The sequence below is a fragment of the Canis lupus genome, chromosome 19 (assembly GCF_048164855.1).
Source record: "Canis lupus baileyi chromosome 19, mCanLup2.hap1, whole genome shotgun sequence".
NCBI classification, from domain to species: domain Eukaryota; kingdom Metazoa; phylum Chordata; class Mammalia; order Carnivora; family Canidae; genus Canis; species Canis lupus.
In genome coordinates, this window is record NC_132856.1 from 36,950,659 (window position 1) to 36,972,174 (window position 21,516).

Genomic DNA, 21,516 nt, shown 5'->3' on the forward strand with positions numbered 1-21,516 from the left:
CAAGCCCGGTTTTTCAGCATTTGTCCTATTTTCTTACACAGAGCCATATTGTTCTGTTCCTCCTTCATTCAAGGTACTGACCTGGGGCTGCTCTTTCACATCCTCATGGCCCCAAACCTTTCCGTAGGAATTCTGATTTGGAGGGGAACACTTGGCAGTGATTGAGCAGGGAGGGAAGAGGTTAAATCTGACTGTCTATTCTTTAAAAAAGAAAAACAACTTAAGTTGGTTATTTGTGGGAAATAAAAACAGAGTTCAGTAATGAAATGCCTGACAACATCACTGCTTCCCCTCCTGGCCCCATCTGAAGCAGTATGTGAGCAAAGGTTCAGACACAAGCAAGGTTTCTGAAGCCTGAGGTTAATTGGACCCCCTCTTGGAAGATCTCCAGTATGAACCACAGGTCCCGCTACTCTGTGCAGTGCATGGGCTCCCAGATTGCTCAACTTCCTTGAATTTCAACCATAGAGCACTCTGTTAAGGCTTGTCTCCGGGACACCTTGGCTTGTTCAATTTCGTATTTGAGGTTTGGATCTACTTATTAACCCACTGCTTGACTCACCTGACTACCCATCAAGATGGCCAGATTTTCCATACAAAGTCATTAAAAATGCCCCCAAGGAGTTTGATTCTGGACCTTTAATTTCCTTCAGGAGAGAAGCCCTGAGCATATCAGCAAGAGCATATCATGATTTTTGACATAGCGACAGCAGGCAGTTGGAGTTATATAAATTATAGGATGTGATTACAGTGTTTGCTGTGATAACACCATTGAAATCCTTTTGTGATGCGGAACACATTCAAAATGCAAATTCCAGGATATTTAAAAGCCCATCAAATAGAATTGTTACAACTCGCTTTAAACCCAGGAATGCTGGGTTTCTTTTACAAATGGGATGAGCTGAGTTTTCCTTCTGTCACTTAATATAGCACAGAGAACTCTCCATGTGAGACATACATGTTACAAAATTTCAAGTTTCCTATCTCAGGCTGCCAATGCTATGAAACAGGATTCAGAACAAGTCAGGCTCTGGTGTCTTCATATCTCAAAGCAGGCAATATGAGCTTTTCAAAATTCAGTAGAAGCAATGTAACTCAGGCTGATGGGGATGGAAAGGTCATTTCTATCTCACATCAAGCATTTTAAAGATCCTGGCACTCTGTAACACACCCCACTGGGCTTGTGCCTCATCAGAGAACATGCATATATGGGAGACATCTGCTTATATCCCATCAAAGAGCACTGGCCTCATACCCAGGTAGGCACCCGAGGGCTGAAGTCCTTTTGTTCCACTAATTATCCCAACTCTTTGGACAAATTCCTCAATTTCCCTAAGTCTTGGCTTCCTCATCTGGAAAATGGAGACAATAGGACTCACTGACCAGGGATGCAAAAGCACTTAGCACAATCTGGGGTGCATGTTAACTGTCTCAACGTGGTGGCTCTTATACCCATTATTCTTACAGTGCTGCATGGGAGGCCTGGCCTACCACACTGTAGAAGCATCAAAAAGGATGCTTCTGAAGATCACCGTTAGCTTTTATAGTTCAGCCATTACTCTCAGGTTATTTGGTTTACACCTGCTGGCCACAGCACAAGAACAGGATGGAGGCAGGTTTCAGCACTGTAATTATGCAATTATGTAATCATTGCTCTAGGATGCTGCCATAGTCACTTCTGAGATAGTGACTGCCAAGGGCATCAGTGGACTTACTTTTTTTTTTCTCCATTCTCAACCCAAGCATGGAGTGAAGCTTCCAGATGGGACATGTGGATATACCACTTAGAGTAGAGAGTGTGGTGGGAAAGAATGGAAGCAACTTGGGGACACCTCTCTGATGGGAAGGGACGTACATGCATGACCTTCTGTACCCTCTTTCTTTTGGAGAGTGTCAGAATTTGGCAAGTCTAATGTGAAAGAAGGCAAAATTCATTCCACAAGACTGTGTCTGGAACAAGAAATAATGTTATTCTGAGTTTCTAGATAAAAATGATGAGCATTTACATGGAGCACTTGCTATGTCATGGTGCTAAGCAACATAATCTTTTTCTAATCCTCACAATCTATGAGATCAGCACCATTATTATTCCCACGTCACAAAGAAGAAACCTTGATTGTACAGTAGATCCTTGAACAATATGGATTTGAACTGCAAGGGTCCACTTCCATGTGGAAATTTTTGTTAAGTACAGTAGAATACAGTCAATTCATCTTCCTTATGGTTTTCTTAATAACATTTTCTTTTTTCTAGCTTACTGTATTGTAAGAATATAGCACATAATACATATAACATAAAATATCTATTAGTTGACTAAGTTACCTGTAAGGCTTTTGGTAAACAGTAGCAGTTTTTTGGGGGGTGGGGTTTGTGGAGTCAAGAGTTATACATGGATTTGCAACTGCACAGGGGTTAGTGCTTCTAATCCTGCATTATTCAAGTGTCAACTGTATACAATGCTATTATGTGGTAGGTAGCTTACTGTAAAATATTTCAGCATAGATAATATATAAATGCATATGCTGATTTTTTTATCTATATCTTAGAGGTCGTCAATCACCTTAATCAGGAATACAGACTCCGACCATAAGAATGGCCATTAGAAAGGGTTCTTTGGTGGTAAATTGGAGATGTCTACTCTATGTGGATTGGTTCAACAGACTGCAGAGGCCCTGCCTTTCTCTGCATGAACCCACATAACGCTTTGGGAACTCAGCAGCCTCCATCTAGGGAGATCATGCGCCAGGTCTCACTGTTCAACAGACTTGCTGCCCTTGGTCGCTGACTCATGCTTCTCAGCCACCTGATTCCAAACAGATTAACTGACTCCTGTGAATAATATATTTGTTCTGATACAAGATTCCATCAGAACATTTGAAAGGATAGAGAGCTGGGACATCCTTGGGCTCTCAGAACACTCAGTTGACCTTTGTGTATGCTGCTAATAAATGCTTGCATGGATAGCAGAATTTGTCTAAGACTTGTTTTCACCATAACCTGGTAATAAGACTGTGAGAAAGATGACATACAGCCCTTGCCACTAAATGTGGGAAGCTACCAATAGCTATAAAAAAGAAATCTAATAATTGTAAATTACCTAATTGGCTTGGATTGTTCACATCAGGGACTTAAACTGTATTTGCTGGAAATGATGGCCCTGTTGCCTAGCACAGGGACTGACCCTCAGCTTAGTAGGTGTTTGGTAAATGAACTAGATAACCATACATCTGGTTTCAAAGCTTCCCAGAATAATGATGGCCAGAGGTCCTATTTACTGACACTACATAAAAGGAGCAATCTAGCTGGATATGAGGGCCATGAAGTCCAGACACCCTCAGTGCTCCTAATTTAGCCTGAGGTTGGATTATCATTGCAAGACAAATGGGAAATTGACAAACTTGATCTAGATTCCATGAAGTCTGGGGAAATCAACAGACCTTACAAAAATGTATGGTTCTGCCAATACAGCAAAGGGCTGCTGTGAACCTATTCACTGTGGCCAAGACACAGCTCTCAATGCATATCTGCATTCCCAGCCACCAATTTTCTTTTCCAAGCTTGTCCTCGTTTGCATTCAGCTGTACTTGGTTGAAAATCTGTTCTTAATAATATTAATAGTTAAAATTAAGATTATTTTAACCTTCAAATAACGTATGTTTAACAAAACCACATTATTTTCTGAGTAAAAAGACCCATGCATTTTAATAACAAAATAAAGTCAGAAATCTCACTTTAAAAGGAGAGCTTTTTCAACATAATACAGTTTTGTTACATATGTATTGTCATGCAGTGATCAATATTTCTTAACTTGAGAATTCCATGCTTTCACATAACAGAAAACTAAATAAGAAGCAGATTGTCAAGTGCTATGATGGTGAACAGCTGCCAAAAATCTATGATTTTTCCCCCCTCTCATTCCTTAGTATTCTGTTGCAAAAGTTATACTGAAACAGTAATTCATTAAGGATTTCTCAGCATCTTCTTCAGAAAACACACTACGATTCTATCATATCAGACTTTCTGGGGATTTTCCTTTCCAGTCTGGCCCAGAGTAATTAACTTGGCCTGAATAAGGATGGTAATTAAAAGCAGACAGCATTTATATTTTGATGGAGAATTGAATGTTAATGCTAAAGAAGTTCCATGGACCTGAATATTTTTCCCAGCCTCTCCCAATATCAAATTTCTTTGGAGTCCACCTAAATTATGATGATGCCCTACCAAAAAAATCACATTCCACTCTCCATCCATAGACCATATCTTTAGCAAGAAAACCACCGTTAGGAACTTTTCCATCAGACCTAAGTAATGTAGTATAAACAATATGCCTTAAGCAATCAATCCATTTCCCAACATATTGCTGTTAACAATATGCATAGAAAGGGAACATTGCAGAAATCTGGTTCACAACTGAAAAGTTCTCTGTTCTTCCATCAAAAATCAGTGACTGCCACTGAACAGATAAGGCTGGCATTCATAAAAACCAGCTGCTTCAGACCTGAACTTGACAACTATGACAGCTGTATTTTGAGGATAGTATTTTAAACTCTCCTTGGTATCACCATCCACTTTGTAGCCAATATTCTGTACTACTTCTTCCCTAATTCATGGTGTCTTATTGGACACTCTTAAGAGAAATATGATGTAGAGTAAAAGAAACAAGCTCTAGTGAATAGTAAAAAGAGACTGGAGTATGACGAAGAACAAGCCACTTCATTTCTCTGAGTTAATATTAAGTATGTGGTACTATGTGCCAGGCACAGTACTAGGATGCAGGTCTGCACAGCAGACTTTGCCCCAGTCCTCATCCTATTTTTGGGAAGACAGACTAAGAAGAATTTTTAAAGAGGGGAAATATAAAAAGGCTTAACTGAAGTAATTATAATAGTTACAAATGATAGTAATTTCTATGAAGGAAAGCAACTGGGATAGGAGATGAAAGTTAATGGGTACAAGACAGGTGGCATTTTAGCTGAGATAGAGAATGGGAAAGAGTCTCTCCCTCAATAAAGGAGCAGAGAGGGAGGCCAATTCAGAAGGTGAAACATGTTCAAAAGCCCCAGGAGGGATAAAGTTTGGGAGTGCTCAAGCAAAAAAAAATGTGACTAGCATGGCTGACATGTTAACATTGGGAGAGTGGTCAGCAATGGTGGAGCTCTGTTGCACGATAAGATACTTAGAGACAATATCAGGAAAGTATGTTGAAAGCCAGGAAATGAAAAACAAATGTAAAGGATTCTTTTTAAGGATTTCCTGAATGCCAATTATATACCCAGCAACCAGACAGGATTGTGACAGTGCCAAGGTCTTTAAAAAAAAATTCCCTTATATTTTAACAGTAGGTGAGTTCTGTGGCAAGGAAATGTATATAGCAAACCTATCATCAATTTTATCTTAACAATGACATAGCTGATATGAAACTACCTTTCCCATTCAGAATGTCATTACACTAGCTCCTCAAAGCATGAATACCGGAATTCAGACCTTTCTGATGAATGTGGTGAATTGTCCCTTGGGTTGGTGGTGCTGAGTACCTGAGAGACAATCCCAGTCATACAGTGAAGGTGAATCCACTTATCATATATGTAACAAACATGGCCTTGAGCAAGCAGGCTCAATGAAATGTTGGAAATGACGCCATTCTTACCTAACATCTAGAAAACATAGATATTGTTAGATGCTCTCCAACCTTGAGATGTCTGATTCTATGAAACTAATACACCCAAGTCTTTCTTGAGCACCTACTGTGTGCCCAACCCTACACTGAAGATATCAGAGTGAACGAGTATCATTCATCTCCACAAGGAATTTATGGTTCAGTGAGATTTAAAAAATGGAATTTTTGATATAGAACAAGATTCTAGGATGATGCAAAATGCCTTAAGAACATATCATGAGAACCCCGTTCAAGACTGGGTGTGGATCTGAAGAGATCAGGGGGTGATTCCCAGAGGAGACAGTGATGGAACTGAAGGCAAAGGATAAGCCCAGAGACTCCCAGATGGGGTGAGAGGAAGAGGCTGCTTCTCCCAGAGGGAACATGTGCTAGGTAGGGAAAAAAAATCTTAAGACCATATATAAATTTGTGGGTTGGGTAAGGTTGGACTGAATGGAGAAAAGCCAGGTTCAAAAAAAAAAAAAAAAAAAAGCCAGGTTCAAAGAGAAGACTGAGAGAAAATATGGATCGGGTTATCAAGTGATTCAAATATAGGTTCCCCTGGGTTTTGGTGAGTCTATCTACACTTTAGATATTCTAACTCACTAGTTAGTACTTAATATAGCTTGACCGATTGTGAAGCACTTTCAAGCTGGGCCTTGAAATGTTCTTCTGAGGAAGACAGAAAAAGTCATCTAAGCCTCAGGATGGTCCTGTAAAGTGTAAGGCCACTCCTGCCCACGGATCCCTTCTTAGAATACCACGGGAAGTGAAATGATGAACAAGCAGTGCCTTTGAATCTGTTCTCAAAGGAAGGATCTTTCACAATCAGAAACAAATGCTCCTCAACAGCGTGCTAAGTGAGAGAGAAAGAGATAGAGATGAGCACCTGCTCCTGCTTCATCTCAGGTCACCAGCAGTTTGATCAATTCACAAGAGAAATCAGTTATAAGAGCATTTAATAACTGTTTCCATCAACCAGCAAAGATGTTGATGTTCCAGACTTTTTGACTAAACATAATGGAAACTGATTTGAAAACATGTTCCTTTTGCCCAAATAAACCATGTCTTTGTTTTTCTTTTCTTTGTTCAGAACAGAAAAGAATATTCCTGGAGGCACCGAGTGCCCTGCTTGGTTTAGATATTTAACAGTAGAACGTATCATCAGAAACATAATGCTGAAGGTGCCCCCAGTTGCTATAGGACTCACAAACAGGTGTGAAAAGCCAGGAAGTAATGATCTTTGAGAGCCAAGAAGAGGTAAAAGAATGGTCCTCTGTCATATTTCAATAGAAGCAGCTGAAGAGCCCAGTTAGGTGAAATACTCTCATCTATGGTATCTCTGAGCCATGGTCTCATAGGCAATTCATTTATAATTGACACAGCCATCCTTATGGAACGAGAGTAGCAGAATTAAATCTTTTATATGGAGAAAATTCTGTGTACAGCAAGAGAAGAGAAACTGGCAGCTGATATCAAACCACAGGCTGATTCTCTGGGATTATTTTAATTGTTCTTCATGCTGGTAATAAGAGGAATGCTTTCATTTTAGTTTAAACCAGGTCAGAGCATGAGAATCAGCTCTGAGAATCTAAGTTGCCCAAATATCTGGGCCATTAGGGGGGAAAAGCAGCACAGATCTAGTTGTGGTGGCCAAAATACCTCCCTCAGATCTCAGAAGGCAAAAGGGAGAGGGATTTCTAACCCCTACGTAGCACATGGATGGGTGAAGAAAGGGCAATGTCAAGGTGTGGGAGGCAGGGAGAGGACTGGGGGATACTTGTTGGAGCAACTGGAGCTAAAAGAAAGTCATGATTCTAAGAGTTAGTATTAGAACCCAGCTGGGGATGCAACTTATAGAAGCCTTGGGTAGAAAAACAGAGGTCCAGAAATGCCACCTCCTCTAGACTCTGGTCATCTCCTCCTGCTCATACCTCTTTCTTACAGAATCTGTGATCCATAGCCCTGGGCTGATCTATTTCCATCATATGACCTTTCCCCAGACACAGCTGATTGGCTAAGTGGTACACATATGACCTAAATGGGATGGCAGGCTAGAGTAAGTTCTATAATTTTCTCAGAACTGAATTCAGAGACACAAACATCTCTGGTGGCTCTGAACTGGGACATCATGTTAAGCAGGACTTGGAGACCATGTTTCATCCATGAATGAGGGTTGTCAGGAGAACTGGTCTCCAGATAACATAAAAGAAATACAGATATTTGAAGGAAAAAGCACAGGAAATTTGGTTTCCTAATACAATTATGGTCACAACCTCCCAATCCCCACAGCCATCCTTCTGGCTCAATGCACTACCTTGCTATAAACTTAGGGGCACAGCAGATAATCCACAGCAGAGAATCCCATTTTGCCATTCTCAGAGGTTGACTGTCTAGGCACTGCAATGCCAAGGGGAAGCCTAAAAGTGTTTCAGAGCTTCCCTAGGCATTCAGGAGGTGGCCTAACAACTGGGGCTCCATGATCCCACTCCCCACATCCACCAGAGTAGCTCTGCTTCTCTAAGTTTTATACACCAAGTGCCCATGGGAACATTTTACTAGATAATGAGCTCTACTGCTTAAAAAACATGGTACCATAATGAATATCATATAATGGAAAACACAATCTTGGGCATGGATTAGTTTTGGGTTCTATAAACAAGTTCTATGCAGGACTCTGTTACTTTACAGCCCTCCCAGTATCAAAGACTTTTGGGACGGGTTTCTTCCTCACTCTGTGAGATTCCAGCCATCAATTAGCTCCACCTACCCTCTCAGAATGTGGTTGCAACCCAAACAGGACTATTATGGATTTGATATAGATGCTGCAAGAGAAAGGGAGAAATCAAGGGTATAAAACAATGAAAGCTGGCAGATGTTAGAGGTCATGTTTGCTACTCTGTAGAGTGGGAAACTGCCTGTCTGGGAACTAAGCCAAGAAATCGAGGAACTCGTAGGATTAATCGGAAGTTGAAAACATGGGAGTGATTCCTGAAGCTAATCACGCCTCAAGACAGAACTACATAGATATTTTGGTTCCAAGAGTCCACAAATTCTCATTTTGACCTTTACTACTTTGAGTTGAGTGCTGTCACTTATAAACAAAGAATACTGAATAATCTATTGCTCTAAATGATTATTCAGGCTTAATGGTCTTATCCATTTCCATAAGGTCTTATCTATTTCTAGAGGCTTTGTCCTTTCATTAGAGACAGTTACAAATCAATATACTATAGTAGCAGAAACAGCCATAAATCTAAATATCTAAAAAAACTCTAGAAATCTATTTTTTTATTTTCAGCCCTAAGCTTTTTTATTAGTTTATAGTCATCCATAATGTATTAAACATCTTTCCTGAAGATATTTTTACAGTTTCAATTCATAGTTTTATAACATGAACTCAAAGAAAAAAAAAAGTTGAGCTAGAACCCCCCACTATTTAGTAGAGAAATCTAGAATCAAATGGAAAAGGAAAATATTTGGATAAATATAAATGGTACCAGAAATCAGGAATGCAGTCTTTTTAACATCACCATCTCCTGGCAAAAAAAATAATTATAACAGTAATCTGTTTCAATGGAAATAAAGTACTATAATATTTATAGTCTGTGCCAGAGTTATAATGACTGCAGGGGCAGAAGTGAAGTGTCACAGCATGCTCCACATGTTTTTAACACGGTTTCTAAAGGCTCTGGAGGCTATTAAATTTAATGAACCCATCTGCTATGAAATAGAGGTCCCAACGTAATCAGTTTCCTCCATGCCATGTAATGCAGATGGCATTCTCTGTTCCACGACCCAGCAGGATGGTTTATGTTTCTCTATACGTGTGTCTTTTTGTTTTGACGACTTGAACTTCTTTGATATGCAACGGTGTCTTGGGAAAATACTGTAAATTCAGTTTCCAAGCCCCAACAACTTCCTTATGATGGCTTCAACCCCTTGAGTAATTGCTTCTAGGCAGTAAGATACTGTAGCTTAAAGCAATCACCCAAATGACTCCTAAATGGCCTAGGTACCATTCCTAGATGGGAAACTGAAACAAATGTGCAATTTATCAAATGCAAAGCATTTTCTCCAAGTTGGACTTAGTGGGGGGTGAGGAGGAAGGATACACGTCCAATTTGCAAATACAACTAAATTGGTTTGAAAGTTCCTACAAATTGCATTCTGAATTGCATTACCAGCATCAGGGAGGGGCAGCAGGGCTTGGTAATGAATTCTCATTATTTTAAATGGTCACATTCCCACTGTTTCTAAAAGACTTCTTTGCTTCCCTTCTGTGTGTCACCATGATCTGTGTAAACTTCCCTGGAGGAGTTGATCAGGGATGCTGATGCTTCCTAGGTTTAATGCAGGTCCTACCCTGCACAGCAAGTTGGGTAGCATTCCTGAGATGATTAAGTCCCAACTGGAAAGCACAAGTCATTTGCTTGCAAAATGGAACAAATTCCATTGTTAATGATTTTTTGCTCTGCACCTAAGAGATAATGACTGTGCACAACTTGTATTCAGATAAGAAGCCCATGAATTTCAGAATTCTGGTGTTTGCTGTTTTGTCAATTAATACACGAGATCTTATTAGATTAAACATAATTAACGTTGTTAACATTAATTCATTTATTTGGGCTTCACCAGGAAAGCAAATTGAATAGAACAGCCAGGCAGGAAACAGAATATTTAATCAGACTGGTAATACTAGGCGGGGAGGATGGGCCCTGAAAGGAAAATTCTGTTAGTCCCACGTCTACATCAGACTTAGTTAAATGCAATCCTTGACTCACGTACAAGAATCTATATTTAGCCTATACAAACTTTTATCTTCAGCTTGTCCAGACTCAGAAACGTATGAATCAATATGTAATTAATAAAAAGGGAAAGTACGATACTCACGGGTCATTTTAAGCTATTCATTTAAGTATTAAATCAATTACATAATTATATTTGTTGCTGTGGGTCTTTAGCCGTAATGACGGATGAATCAAGCAAACAGGAATTCCTTTTGCCTTAACCACCAGATAATTAAAAAGAAGGAAGGCTTTTAAGACCATGTTAAGCAAACTTGTGGAATCAAGCATCTACATTTGCTAGATAATTGACAAATACCTACCCCTTTAGTATTTGGTAGAGTACTATAAATAATACATACATAACACATACATAAGAATACATAAATCAGCAGTGTTACAAGTCTTCTGATTCTGAGAAACAAATTGAAAGCCACTTTCAGACTACAATGTCACAAGGAGAATCAGGCTCCTAGAGGCATCAGTGGTAAGTAGCAGTGTTACGATGAAGGGCAGACATGGCTGCCTGGAGACTTGCTCTTAACAGAGAATTTGCAGGGAAGAGGAGGTGGTCTTTGTATTTCTTTATGGCATTATCTTTCCCTCTCAGACCATAGCACGTGGACAGAGGCTGTTGCAATACGTAGGATTCCAAAACAGCTCCCAAGATTTCTGCCTCAGTAGGTACATGACCCTTAAATTCCCCTCCCCTTGACTATGAATATGATGGGGTGTCACTAGCATGATCAGGTTACTATCACTTGACTGAATTAATGAAAAGACAGATTATCCTGGGTGGGCTTGACCTAATCAAAGAAGCTTTTAAAAGCAGGTGAAGCTTTAGAGGGATGCACTTTTGCTGGTCTGGAAGAAAGCAAACACCATGGTGTGACTGCCTGTCATCAGTCATGTGGCAGGAACATGGAGTTCTAGTAGCTAAGAGCAATCCCTAGGTGATAGCAAGCAAGAAAATGGGAACCCCAGTCCCCAGTTCAAGGGGGGGGGGCCGGTAATTCAGTTCAAGGGACTGAATTCTGCCAACAATCTGAATGAGCCTGGAAGGGGGCCCTGAGCTGCAGATGAGAACAGCAGTGTGGCCAACACATAACTGCAGCTTCGTAAGACCCTGAGCTGAGGGTCTTAGCTAACTTGTGCTCAGATTCCTGACCCACAGGAACCCTGAGATAATACATTTGTGTTACTTTAAGCTGCTGTTACACAGCAATAAAAACTGACACAGGGTCCCAGTATGCTGACCCATGTCACAAGAGCACATTGGTAGTTCTAGCTAGAAATCAAAACTATGCACAGACCAAGTGGTGGCTCTCCTCTCTGTGTCTGGTAAGGTCATTGTCCACAGAGCCTACATCTCCTAAAGGCTATCAAAAGGCAATAAGACAAGAAGCACATACTAACCCTGCCCTGGACCTTCCATATTACCTTCCACTGGAACAAACACATCAAGGTAAACTACCCTTATCAAAAAGAAAAGGAAGGAAGGAAGGAAGGAAGGAAGGAAGGAAGGAAGGAAGGAAGGAAGGAAGGGAGGGGAAGGAGGGAGGGAGGAAGGGAGGGAAGAAGGGAGGAAGGGAGGAATAACAGAAGGAAGGAAGAAAGAAAGGCTAAGTATCAATTTCCTCTGAATGCATGGAAGGCTGTCCTCCCTAGTCTTACAGATGCTTTGCCCATAGTTAAGACACTAGTAATTTTTAGCAATTTTCTTTAGAGTCTTTTCAATACATTCATTTACATGTCTATAGAAGTAACAACTTTCCTTTAACAGTCATTAAGTTACCGTTTTCAATAATATTTAATTAACTTATACAATTATGATAAAATAACAGCTGGCATCAACAGGTTTGGGAAGTCTAAGTATAAAGACAATTAACTTTGAGTAAGCTTGAAACTCAACTTGGAACAGTCATAGATCAACTTCTGGTACCAGCATGGCCTTTCAGATCCAACATCCAGTGTGCCTCGAGCAATAGGCATGACCTGTGTTAGGGCAGAGAGGTACCAAGTCCTTTACATGGCAGGTAATTAAGAAGGCTCCTACCATATTTCCTTTCCTTGGGCAACTGGCTAGTACTTACCTCTGTGAGGCTATGGGGGCTCTGATGGGATGGTGCAGCACGCCCACCAGTCCTTCTTGGGAACCGTGACCCTAGGCACTAGTCCCACACATTAGTGCCCTGTCCACAATAGGTAATTAGAGCAAAGTAAATTCCAAGGGATTAATGTGCATCTCTAGAGGAATAGTGCTTCCAAGGTACTCATTATATCCAAGTGCCAGATTCTATTATCAAAATGGTTTAAGCCATATTGTAGTTACTATGTGAGACCCAGGTCAAAAAAGGAGAGGACTTCCAAAACTCCCCGCAGACAAGGAGAAAAATTCACACTGAGTTCCTGAGGTTGGAGAAGGTATTATTTACTGTGTTCTCACCATGCACAGACATTTAATCCTTCGGTCAACCCTGGAAGGCAGGCTTTATTCCCATGCTGTAAATGAAGAAAACAGCACTCAAATAACCTAAGTGACTTGCTTATGGTCTCATAGCTCGTATAGTATAGACATGGAATTGAAGCTGAGGCTATTCTAACTCTAAATTCAATACGCTCAATTAATAAACTCAGGTAGATTGTAAATGCTTAAATATTAAAAAAATCCAAAGCTGCCATTGCTAAACCAGGACATTATGAAAATAGGGTCAATGTTAAGTGCTTCAGAATTTAGTGTCTTTCATTATTGCAAGGTGGGACATATTAGGAAAATGCTGGCTTGGGACTGTCCAGAATTGTCAGGATGGTCATAAACTTGCAATTGCTGGTCCCTCCCCAAACCCATTCATCTTGTGGAGGGTTCCAAAGTGGATGGGTTCAGCTCAGAATTTAGATTCCGCAGATGAGTTCAGGATACAAATCCTATTTTGAATCCACACAAACAACAGGGGACCTTTGTCCTTGACCTGGCCAGATCCAGGCCCAGATAAAGACTTTGAAGAGATTGTTGCTTCCTGGCCAGAGAAGGATCCATTGGAGCAGCAGCTGCCTGTCCTCACTGAACAGGCCTAGAAAGAAGGAAGATGGAAAGCGCAGTGCCTTCCCTGACTCAGCAGGTTTCTCAGCACCACCAAGATGAGAAGGGATTCTCAGAACATTGTACGAGGGGAATTATTTATCCATGCTATTTGCAAAGATATAACAGAAGCTGGGAAAGCATAAAGGAGGTGTTGAGCTATTATTCATTTCAGGGACAAACATAGTCTGGGGGGCTAGTTTTATGTATATCAAAGGATTCTTGAAGAGGTGGAATAAATGAGCTCTGTTATCTTGCCATACCATTTTACTCAATTATGAGCCACTTAGAGCATCATTTTATTTTAAAGTAAGTAACAATGATTATGGAACAGAATGCAAATTTCATAGAATATTGAAGATAAAGCACAAGACATCAAAGACATTTCCTCTAAAACGGCATGTTCAGAGCTGCTCCCAGACCCTTACTTCGCCTCTGCTGTTGAGAATTCTTTAGTGGAAAAGCTGGAGTAGTGATGGGTTCTCCTTAGCTCTTAACTGCCCTTCATACATAAGTATATGTATGCACGTATAATAATGTGCATGTGTGTATATGATTTAGTAAATCTAAAACAATTGATTTAGGTGATTAATATGATCAAAAGCAAGGCATCATATTAATACTAGGCTTCATCCTCTTCCATGACCTTCAGGTTACATATACCCAATGGAATACTCCATTAAGTGGGATGTGTCCTCCTCCAGAAGCACGTCATGCACATTTGCTTCTCATTAGTGACACTAATTTAGATGACCCACTCTAGCTTTTGTCTGGATTCTCCTACTGTGCAGATACTACTTTTCCCCCATATATCCACTCAAAAATCTATGGGGAAGGTCTTTGAGACGATGAAAATAACCTGTTCCAAATCTTCCCATTAGTTTAGCATCCACTGATGACCTTTGCTCTAAACAGTCTTTCCCAAAATGGCTAGAAAGTGGTGCTTTTCCATCTCCATGACACCCTGCACATTTACTAAGTCAGCAGTCCACTATACACTGCACCCCTGACCACCTATCTCATTACCTCTTTAGTTCATTCCTTTGAGATTTGTTTATCTCTTCACTATCTGAAAGAACATATAGATATCTGTTTTATTTCACAGGTTATAATCCATTACTGTCATGTTTATTTTGAGGTTCAAACTGTCCCAGAGTTGACCAGTGAGGGTCCTTTCATACTGACTTCTATGTCCTTTTCATATGACCTCAATTTTTCTTGAGTACTTCTTAGTTTCTGGCATAAAATATTCCAGGCTTGGGATGCCTGGGCGGCCAGTGATTGAGTGTCTGCCTTTGGCTCAGAATGTGATCCTGGGTGCTGGGATCGAGTCCCACATCAGGCTTCCCATAGAGAGCCTACTTCTCCCTCTATGTCTCTGCCTCTCTCTGTGTGTCTCTCATGAATAAATGAAATCTTAAAAAAAAAATTCCAGGCTTTTTGGGAGGGAGAGGGGCATCTTCCTAGCCCTAGCCCTGCAATTAACAATTTCTCTAAGGAACACTGGTATCTTTTAATGGGGAATGGTTTTTAGAAGCTGGGGTTTGGGTTCCAGATGTGCTCATTGCTACTGGGGTGCCACTGCTTCTAGGCCTTTTCAAAGGACAGAGTTATGGTCTCATTCTGATACCTCCCATCCAGTCTCATCCCACAGGTGTCTGCTTTGTCTTGTTTACACATTTGCTCAATCCTATCATACTCTCAAAATAGATTCAGAATTGCTAGACCCATGGTACTCCAAATGACACCATAAGGAGTTTAAAATTTATTTCCCAGGGCAGCCCGGGTGGCTCAGCAGTTTAGCGCTGCCTTCTGCCCAGGGCGTGATCCTGGAGACCCAGGATCGAGTCCCACATTGGGCTCCCTATGTGGAGCCTGCTTCTCCCTCTGCCTGTGTCTCTGCCTCCCCCCTCTCTCATGAATAAATAAATAAAATCTTTAAAAATATTTATTTTCCATTCTCTCTCCCACTTAGACTCAGGATAGTCAAAGGACTATATGTTCAACATTTAATATTGTGCATAACTACTATATTCAAAGGTTTACTGCTTTTTCTTCCTTTCTTGATAATTTTTGTAGTTCATTTGAAATGCAGTTGGGGGGATCCCTGGGTGGCGCAGCGGTTTGGCGCCTGCCTTTGGCTCAGGGCGCGATCCTGGAGACCCGGGATCGAATCCCACATCAGGCTCCCGGTGCATGGAGCCTGCTTCTCCCTCTGCCTATGTCTCTGCCTCTCTCTCTCTCTCTGTGACTATCATAAATAAATAAAAATAAAAAAAAATAAATTGGAAACTTAAAAAAAAAAAAAGAAATGCAGTTGGATTCATTTGGTTCTGTTTGCATTTGCTATTAGTTCCCCCCTCATTCTTGTCAATTTTAATTTTTGAGTGCATAGAACAGCAAACTGCTTTCAAAAGTCTAAACTATGCAAAAAGGTGTATCCAGAGGCATCTCACTCCCTTCACTATCTCCTCTTCTGTTCTTCCTCCCACTTCTCATAGGTAACGGATTCCACTGGTTTCCAGTTTATCCTGGCTATGTTTCTTTTTATAAAAAGAAGCAGGTACATGCACATTTTACTTCCTCTTCTTTCTTATGCAACAGGTGGCACTCTATTTGTACTCCTACATTTTGTTTTTCTTACTTAGCAATATATCCTGGTATTCACTCTATGTCAAACAATAGAAATAAGTCATCCTCATTCTTGTTTTTAATATTAAGATCCATGATGTATCTGTACCACAGTTTTATCATAATCTGCGATGTTTGGGTATTTAAGTAACTTGCAATATTTTGAAATAACATGTATTTCTGTAATGAACAAGTCTGTTTTTTCATCTGTATTTTCTTGCTATTGGAGGGTCATCTTCAGAGTTCACTCCTAGATGTGGAATTGCTGGGTCAGAGTGTAACTGCAAATTCCCCATCATAGATATTACCCCATTCTGTCTTCCAAACGTGACCCATGAGTGTCCTTTCTCCCATAGTCTTACCAAGTGCACAGTTAGGCTTTTAATTTTAGTCACCCTGATAGGTGTGAAATTGTATTTCACTAGAGTGTAATTTTCATTTTTCTTCTCTTTCTATGAGCGAAGCCATATATCTTTCATTTGTCAAAAAGCTGTTTTTATTATTTTTGTGAATTGTCTGCTCATGTCTTTTGCTCAATTCTTTTTTTTTACAGGAATTTTAAGATTTTGCCCTCGATTTTGAAAAGTGCTTTATATATTAGGATTATTAATGACTTAATGCGCGCTCTACATTGCAAATATTTTTTCCCATGTTACCCCATGCCTTTGACTTTGCTTACTGTGGTTTTTTACCTACAAAAGTTGGTCTTCACTTTGTTTTGTCTTTAAGGAGTCAAATTTATTTATGTTTCTTTTCATTGCATTTGGATTTTAGAGTCATTGTTAGAGAGATTTTCTCTGAACCCAGGTCATAGAGGAATTCACCCAGGTTTTGTTCTAGTGCTTGTATGGCTTAGTTTTTTAAAGTTTTGACTGCTTGGCACCTGGATTTTACCTAGATTTCTTTCTTGGGCATGACCTGATGAATAGAACTAATTTTACCTTTTCCTAAAATGGCCATCTAGCTTTCTCAAAAGGATTTATTATGAAGTCATCTTAACCCCACTGATCTGAGATGCCACCTTTATCTCTACTGAATTTCTATATGGATTTGGATCCCCTTTTTTAAACTGCCTATTCTATTGACCTGTCTGTCTCTCCAGGTGCTGGTACTACTATGCTTTAATGACAGAGGCTCTGTTTTATATGTCTTAAACTGATAAAACAAATAAAATGCTTGATCAAAGTGGCTCTTTAGGGTTTGTACACAAAACCACTGGGTGACTAGTTCAATTCATTCTTGGCTAGTTTCACTGCTCCTCTTCATATCTGCTTTTCCTGCTTTACACAGCCACACATAAGAAGAGGTGCACCCACCCATGCTGATCTTATGGCCATTACTATTAGTATGGTGCCAACATAAATGGGGCAGCTCGTTCATTTCATTGCCAAGATTCTAAGCAAACCTGGGGTCAGACTAGGAAGATGATAAAAGGCCCAGGTCTCCCTAGCAATCCAACAGGGTTTTTCAGCTTAACACCCATCTCTATGCAGGGCATTTCTCCCAGGAAGGGGTAATCAGTTCATATTTCTGTGATCCTACTGTGTCCTGTGGGCTGAGGTAGGGGAGGCTGCTGTGGTGTCCCCCAAGATAGGTTCCTACATGCTGTTCCTGCCCTGCATTTGCCTGCAGCTGCCAGAAGGCAGCCAGTGTGAGAGAGCTCATGGAGGGAAAAGCCGGCCCACTGTAGCCATTGAGATCACTCTGGAGGATGGCTGTGTCTGGGTTACAGTGATTAATGTGATGTTAATCCCAACAAAAACGATGGGAGAGAGGCCCCGTGAGAACATTTACTATCAATAAATGAAAAACACCACTCCCATCAGACTCATTATCACTATGAAAAATCACCCTGAAATTACACAAAAAACCCAGCCATTGAGCCACTGCCTGATGATTGGCAAAGCTCCTCCTTTTTTGCTAATTCAGCATCAGATTCTTTTGCTTGGGATTTGGCTTTAGAATGAACCCATGGCCAGAGTTCTGACATCAATCCATTGCCTATATAACCATCCCTGAAGCATATTTTCATTTGTTTATGGGAAGAAAATGCATCTGTGGCCTCTCCCATGGCTCCAATTCACTGCTGGAACTGAACTTTGGTCACCTTCCCAAGTTGAGCCCCCAAAATTCATCACTGGGACTGCACCTCTCAGATGGCGAGGACTGACTCTAACATGCCCATAATCATGGCTACGGACAGAATTTGCACACAGAGAAGGAAAACAAAGTAATGAGAGGAGACACAGCTTAAAAGCGACATCTCTGTGTCGACCAGACTCTTTCCCAAAGTGCCTGTGACATTCTGATATGATTTTTCACTAACCTTGCTTCTTAAGAGGATCAACACAAACCGTACAACAAAGGAAAATGTCATCGAGCTCCATTATGGAGGAAGAGTGATAGATAAGAATCAAGAAAGGGAAACCTCACTAAAGTGGACTGGAATGCTAGAAGGGGAGGCTGGTGGGAAGCATTGTCAATGACAGACCCAACAGAAGAATCCTCAACAGAAAAGAAGCATCAATTAAAGGCCTCCAAAGGAAAAGATGTATATTGCATCTTCTACAAGAAATGAAGCACTCTTGTACTCAGCCAATGGGAAGCCATCATTGCCTTGACCTCTGGGATTCCAGAAGATTTTTGTTCAAAACAACCCTTCTAACTTTCTCCTTCTTCCATAAAATAACATCCCTTCCTTTTGTTTGTTGGACTTGCCTATAGTTTTACTGTAGCATGCTTGCCCTGGATTGCAATTCTTTGCTATTCCTAAATAAATCCATTTTGGCTAGTAAAATAACTGACAGTTTTATTTTTAAGGTTAACACGGTCTTCTGGAATTAACAGAAGAATACCTCTGGCCACCCCCAAAGGCCCTGGGGACTCACAGTGCTGTCGATGTAAGCTTCAGTCCATACCACGTCGTGCTCTTGATCGATGACTTTGGGCCGGCTCAGTACGTGTAGGTATTCCATGACATTTTCCTGTACATCAGCCAAGGTGGAGATCTGGGTGAAAAATCCTGCCAAGAGACAACCAAGGTTAGTAACAGCCTGTGCATCTAGTCACCTTCTTTTGTTTCTTTTCCTATCCTTTCTAAACATTGTATCTCCTTTCTACCGTCACCCACTTCATGAGTAATGTGTTCATGGGATCTTGAAAATATAATCAAGCAGAAGGAATAATTAAGGTCAACCATAAACCCACCTCTCAGGGGAAGCCCCCTGCTCACCCTTTAGAGAATGTCCTCCCAGACTTTTTTTTTTTAATACATACACATATACACATACACTTACACATACACCTACACCTCCTCTGTCAGGAAGGGAGAGTCCTCTTTACAGCCATTCTGCAACTTTTTTGCTTGTTTGTTTTTGTTTAGTTGAGTGGGTTTATTTCCAATGGGAAAACTATGAACCACAAAATTTAAAGGCCATCTCATTTTTATAACTGTAATAAACACTAGCCACAATTAATTTGAAGGGGCACAAAATCTGCTGAACAGCTGATAAGCTTTGTCTCATTTATTCTTGACAACATGATGAAGCGGACATAACTGTGTCCACGATAAAGGTCAGGTGCTCAAGGCAGACTATAGAGAAGTGTTTCGCCCATGTTCTCACAGGTATCAGGCAGCAGATAAATACCAAAGGTGGACCCATGCTTAGGACTCTCTTCGTCTGTGCCTTTTGCTCCTACAGAATTTTTTGCCCTTTGTGTGTCTGAGGCGGAAACTCCAGCTCACACCCCTCATGTGGTTACCAGACCTGCCTTTTGAATATGCTCGGTTGACGTGGTTTCTAAGTAACAGAAAAAGTCCTAAACGTGCTATCATCTTGTGGATGGGGACACCGTTTTGATCTTGAGTTCCTCTTCAGCGTGAGGTCCCATTGGCTTCACAATGGGTCAGATGTTACAAGGGCAGACATGAACTGAGCAAGATCTGGATCCCTGGTGAGGTGGGGTGGGGGGCTCTCATTCATTCATTGAAGCCTTTCTTGGTGCCTTGGAGTGGAGAAGCAGAGATGAGCACAGCCCCTGCCTCCTGGGGCCTGGCAGGTCTAAGGAAACAGACAACTGCAAAATAGCACCATCAATATTATGCTACAAAACACAGCAGGGAGAGCCTATCCAACCCAGCTACCCTGAGGAAGGGTCAGTGCAGCTGACCCCCAAGGGATGAGTGCTGGTTAGCTAGAGGAACAGTGTATCCAGCAAAATGTGAGTAAAGTATGAGTAAGAAGGCCCAAGTCAGGCTTCTTCTAGGAGCTGAAAATAGCTCAGAATAGCTAGAGTAAGGAACTGGGGGAGAGAGGCTGGAAATCAGATGCTATAAGTCAGAGATGAGCAGGACTGTCACGTAAGGACCTTGGGAAGGAGTTCAGAATTTATCCTCCAGGCAGGGAGTCTTGGGAGGATTTTATTTTTTTATTTTTTTTTATTTTTATTTATGATAGTCACAGAGAGAGAGAGAGAGGGGCAGAGACACAGGCAGAGGGAGAAGCAGGCTCCATGCACTGGGAGCCCGTTGTGGGATTCGATCCCGGGTCTCCAGGATCGTGCCCTGGGCCAAAGGCAGGCGCCAAACCGCTGCGCCACCCAGGGATCCCTTGGGAGGATTTTAATAAGGGAAACACTGTATGGATGGAACTCATGTTTCCTTCCCATGAAATAAGGACCCTTAGAACTAAGCTCATGCCATGTCCTACTTGCCAGCAAATCAGAGAAGGATATGGGTGCCTCTGAAGCCAGATCTGTCACAGCACTTGCTATAGTGTTTGTAGAGCCTCTTGTCTAAAAGTGTGCTCTGGGTAAGGAAATGCCAGCCCTTCTGTTGTCCAGAAAGGGGCAGGACCCTCCCAGGGCATTTCCAAACAAAGGCCAGCTGGTTTGAATTTGCTGTGCCAACCCCAAACCAGGTTGGGACCATGTGGTTTCTGGCTTCCTGATGACAGCTCTGCACACTGCTAATTAACATGCATTGTCACTCCCGTCTGGGGCCACGGGAAACAGGGCCCCAAAGGAACAGGCAGTGAGTGCCTGTTCTAGCTTGTGACCTGGGAGGGGGCCCATTTGCACCTTGGCACTCCCCTCTGAGGCTAGGCACTACAGTTAGGGACATCCATCTGGGTTAGTGCTCTTGTAAGGCTTCCAGGTGGCCTCTTCTTGGAGGTAAGGTGGGAAAGGCAAGTTTCAAAGTGTTGCTGGGTGAAGGGGAGCATTCATAGTTATCATGCCTTCATGCACAGCAGCTGCAACCAGTGTCTGAATCAGCAAGAAAACATTTCATCACTTTGCTAGTAGGTAAATCTTAGGCTCTGAAGGAAGGTCTTACAGCCAAAAACAAGGCACAGAGGACAAGC

General features: G+C 41.3%; 1 protein-coding gene across 10 annotated transcripts in view; it reads right to left on the reverse strand.

Moving 5' to 3' along the window:
* Positions 1-21,516, reverse strand: part of CACNA2D3 (calcium voltage-gated channel auxiliary subunit alpha2delta 3) — a 945,543-nt gene that overhangs the window by 259,197 nt on the left and 664,830 nt on the right. For all 10 annotated transcript variants that reach the window (XR_012011921.1, XM_072785849.1, XM_072785848.1 and 7 more), the window contains one exon: positions 19,042-19,175. Coding sequence is in view for 9 of the 10 variants with exons in the window: in XM_072785849.1 (XP_072641950.1) it covers positions 19,042-19,175 (134 nt within the window). In the remaining variant the exon portion in view is untranslated. The remainder of the gene's footprint in view (positions 1-19,041; positions 19,176-21,516) is intronic.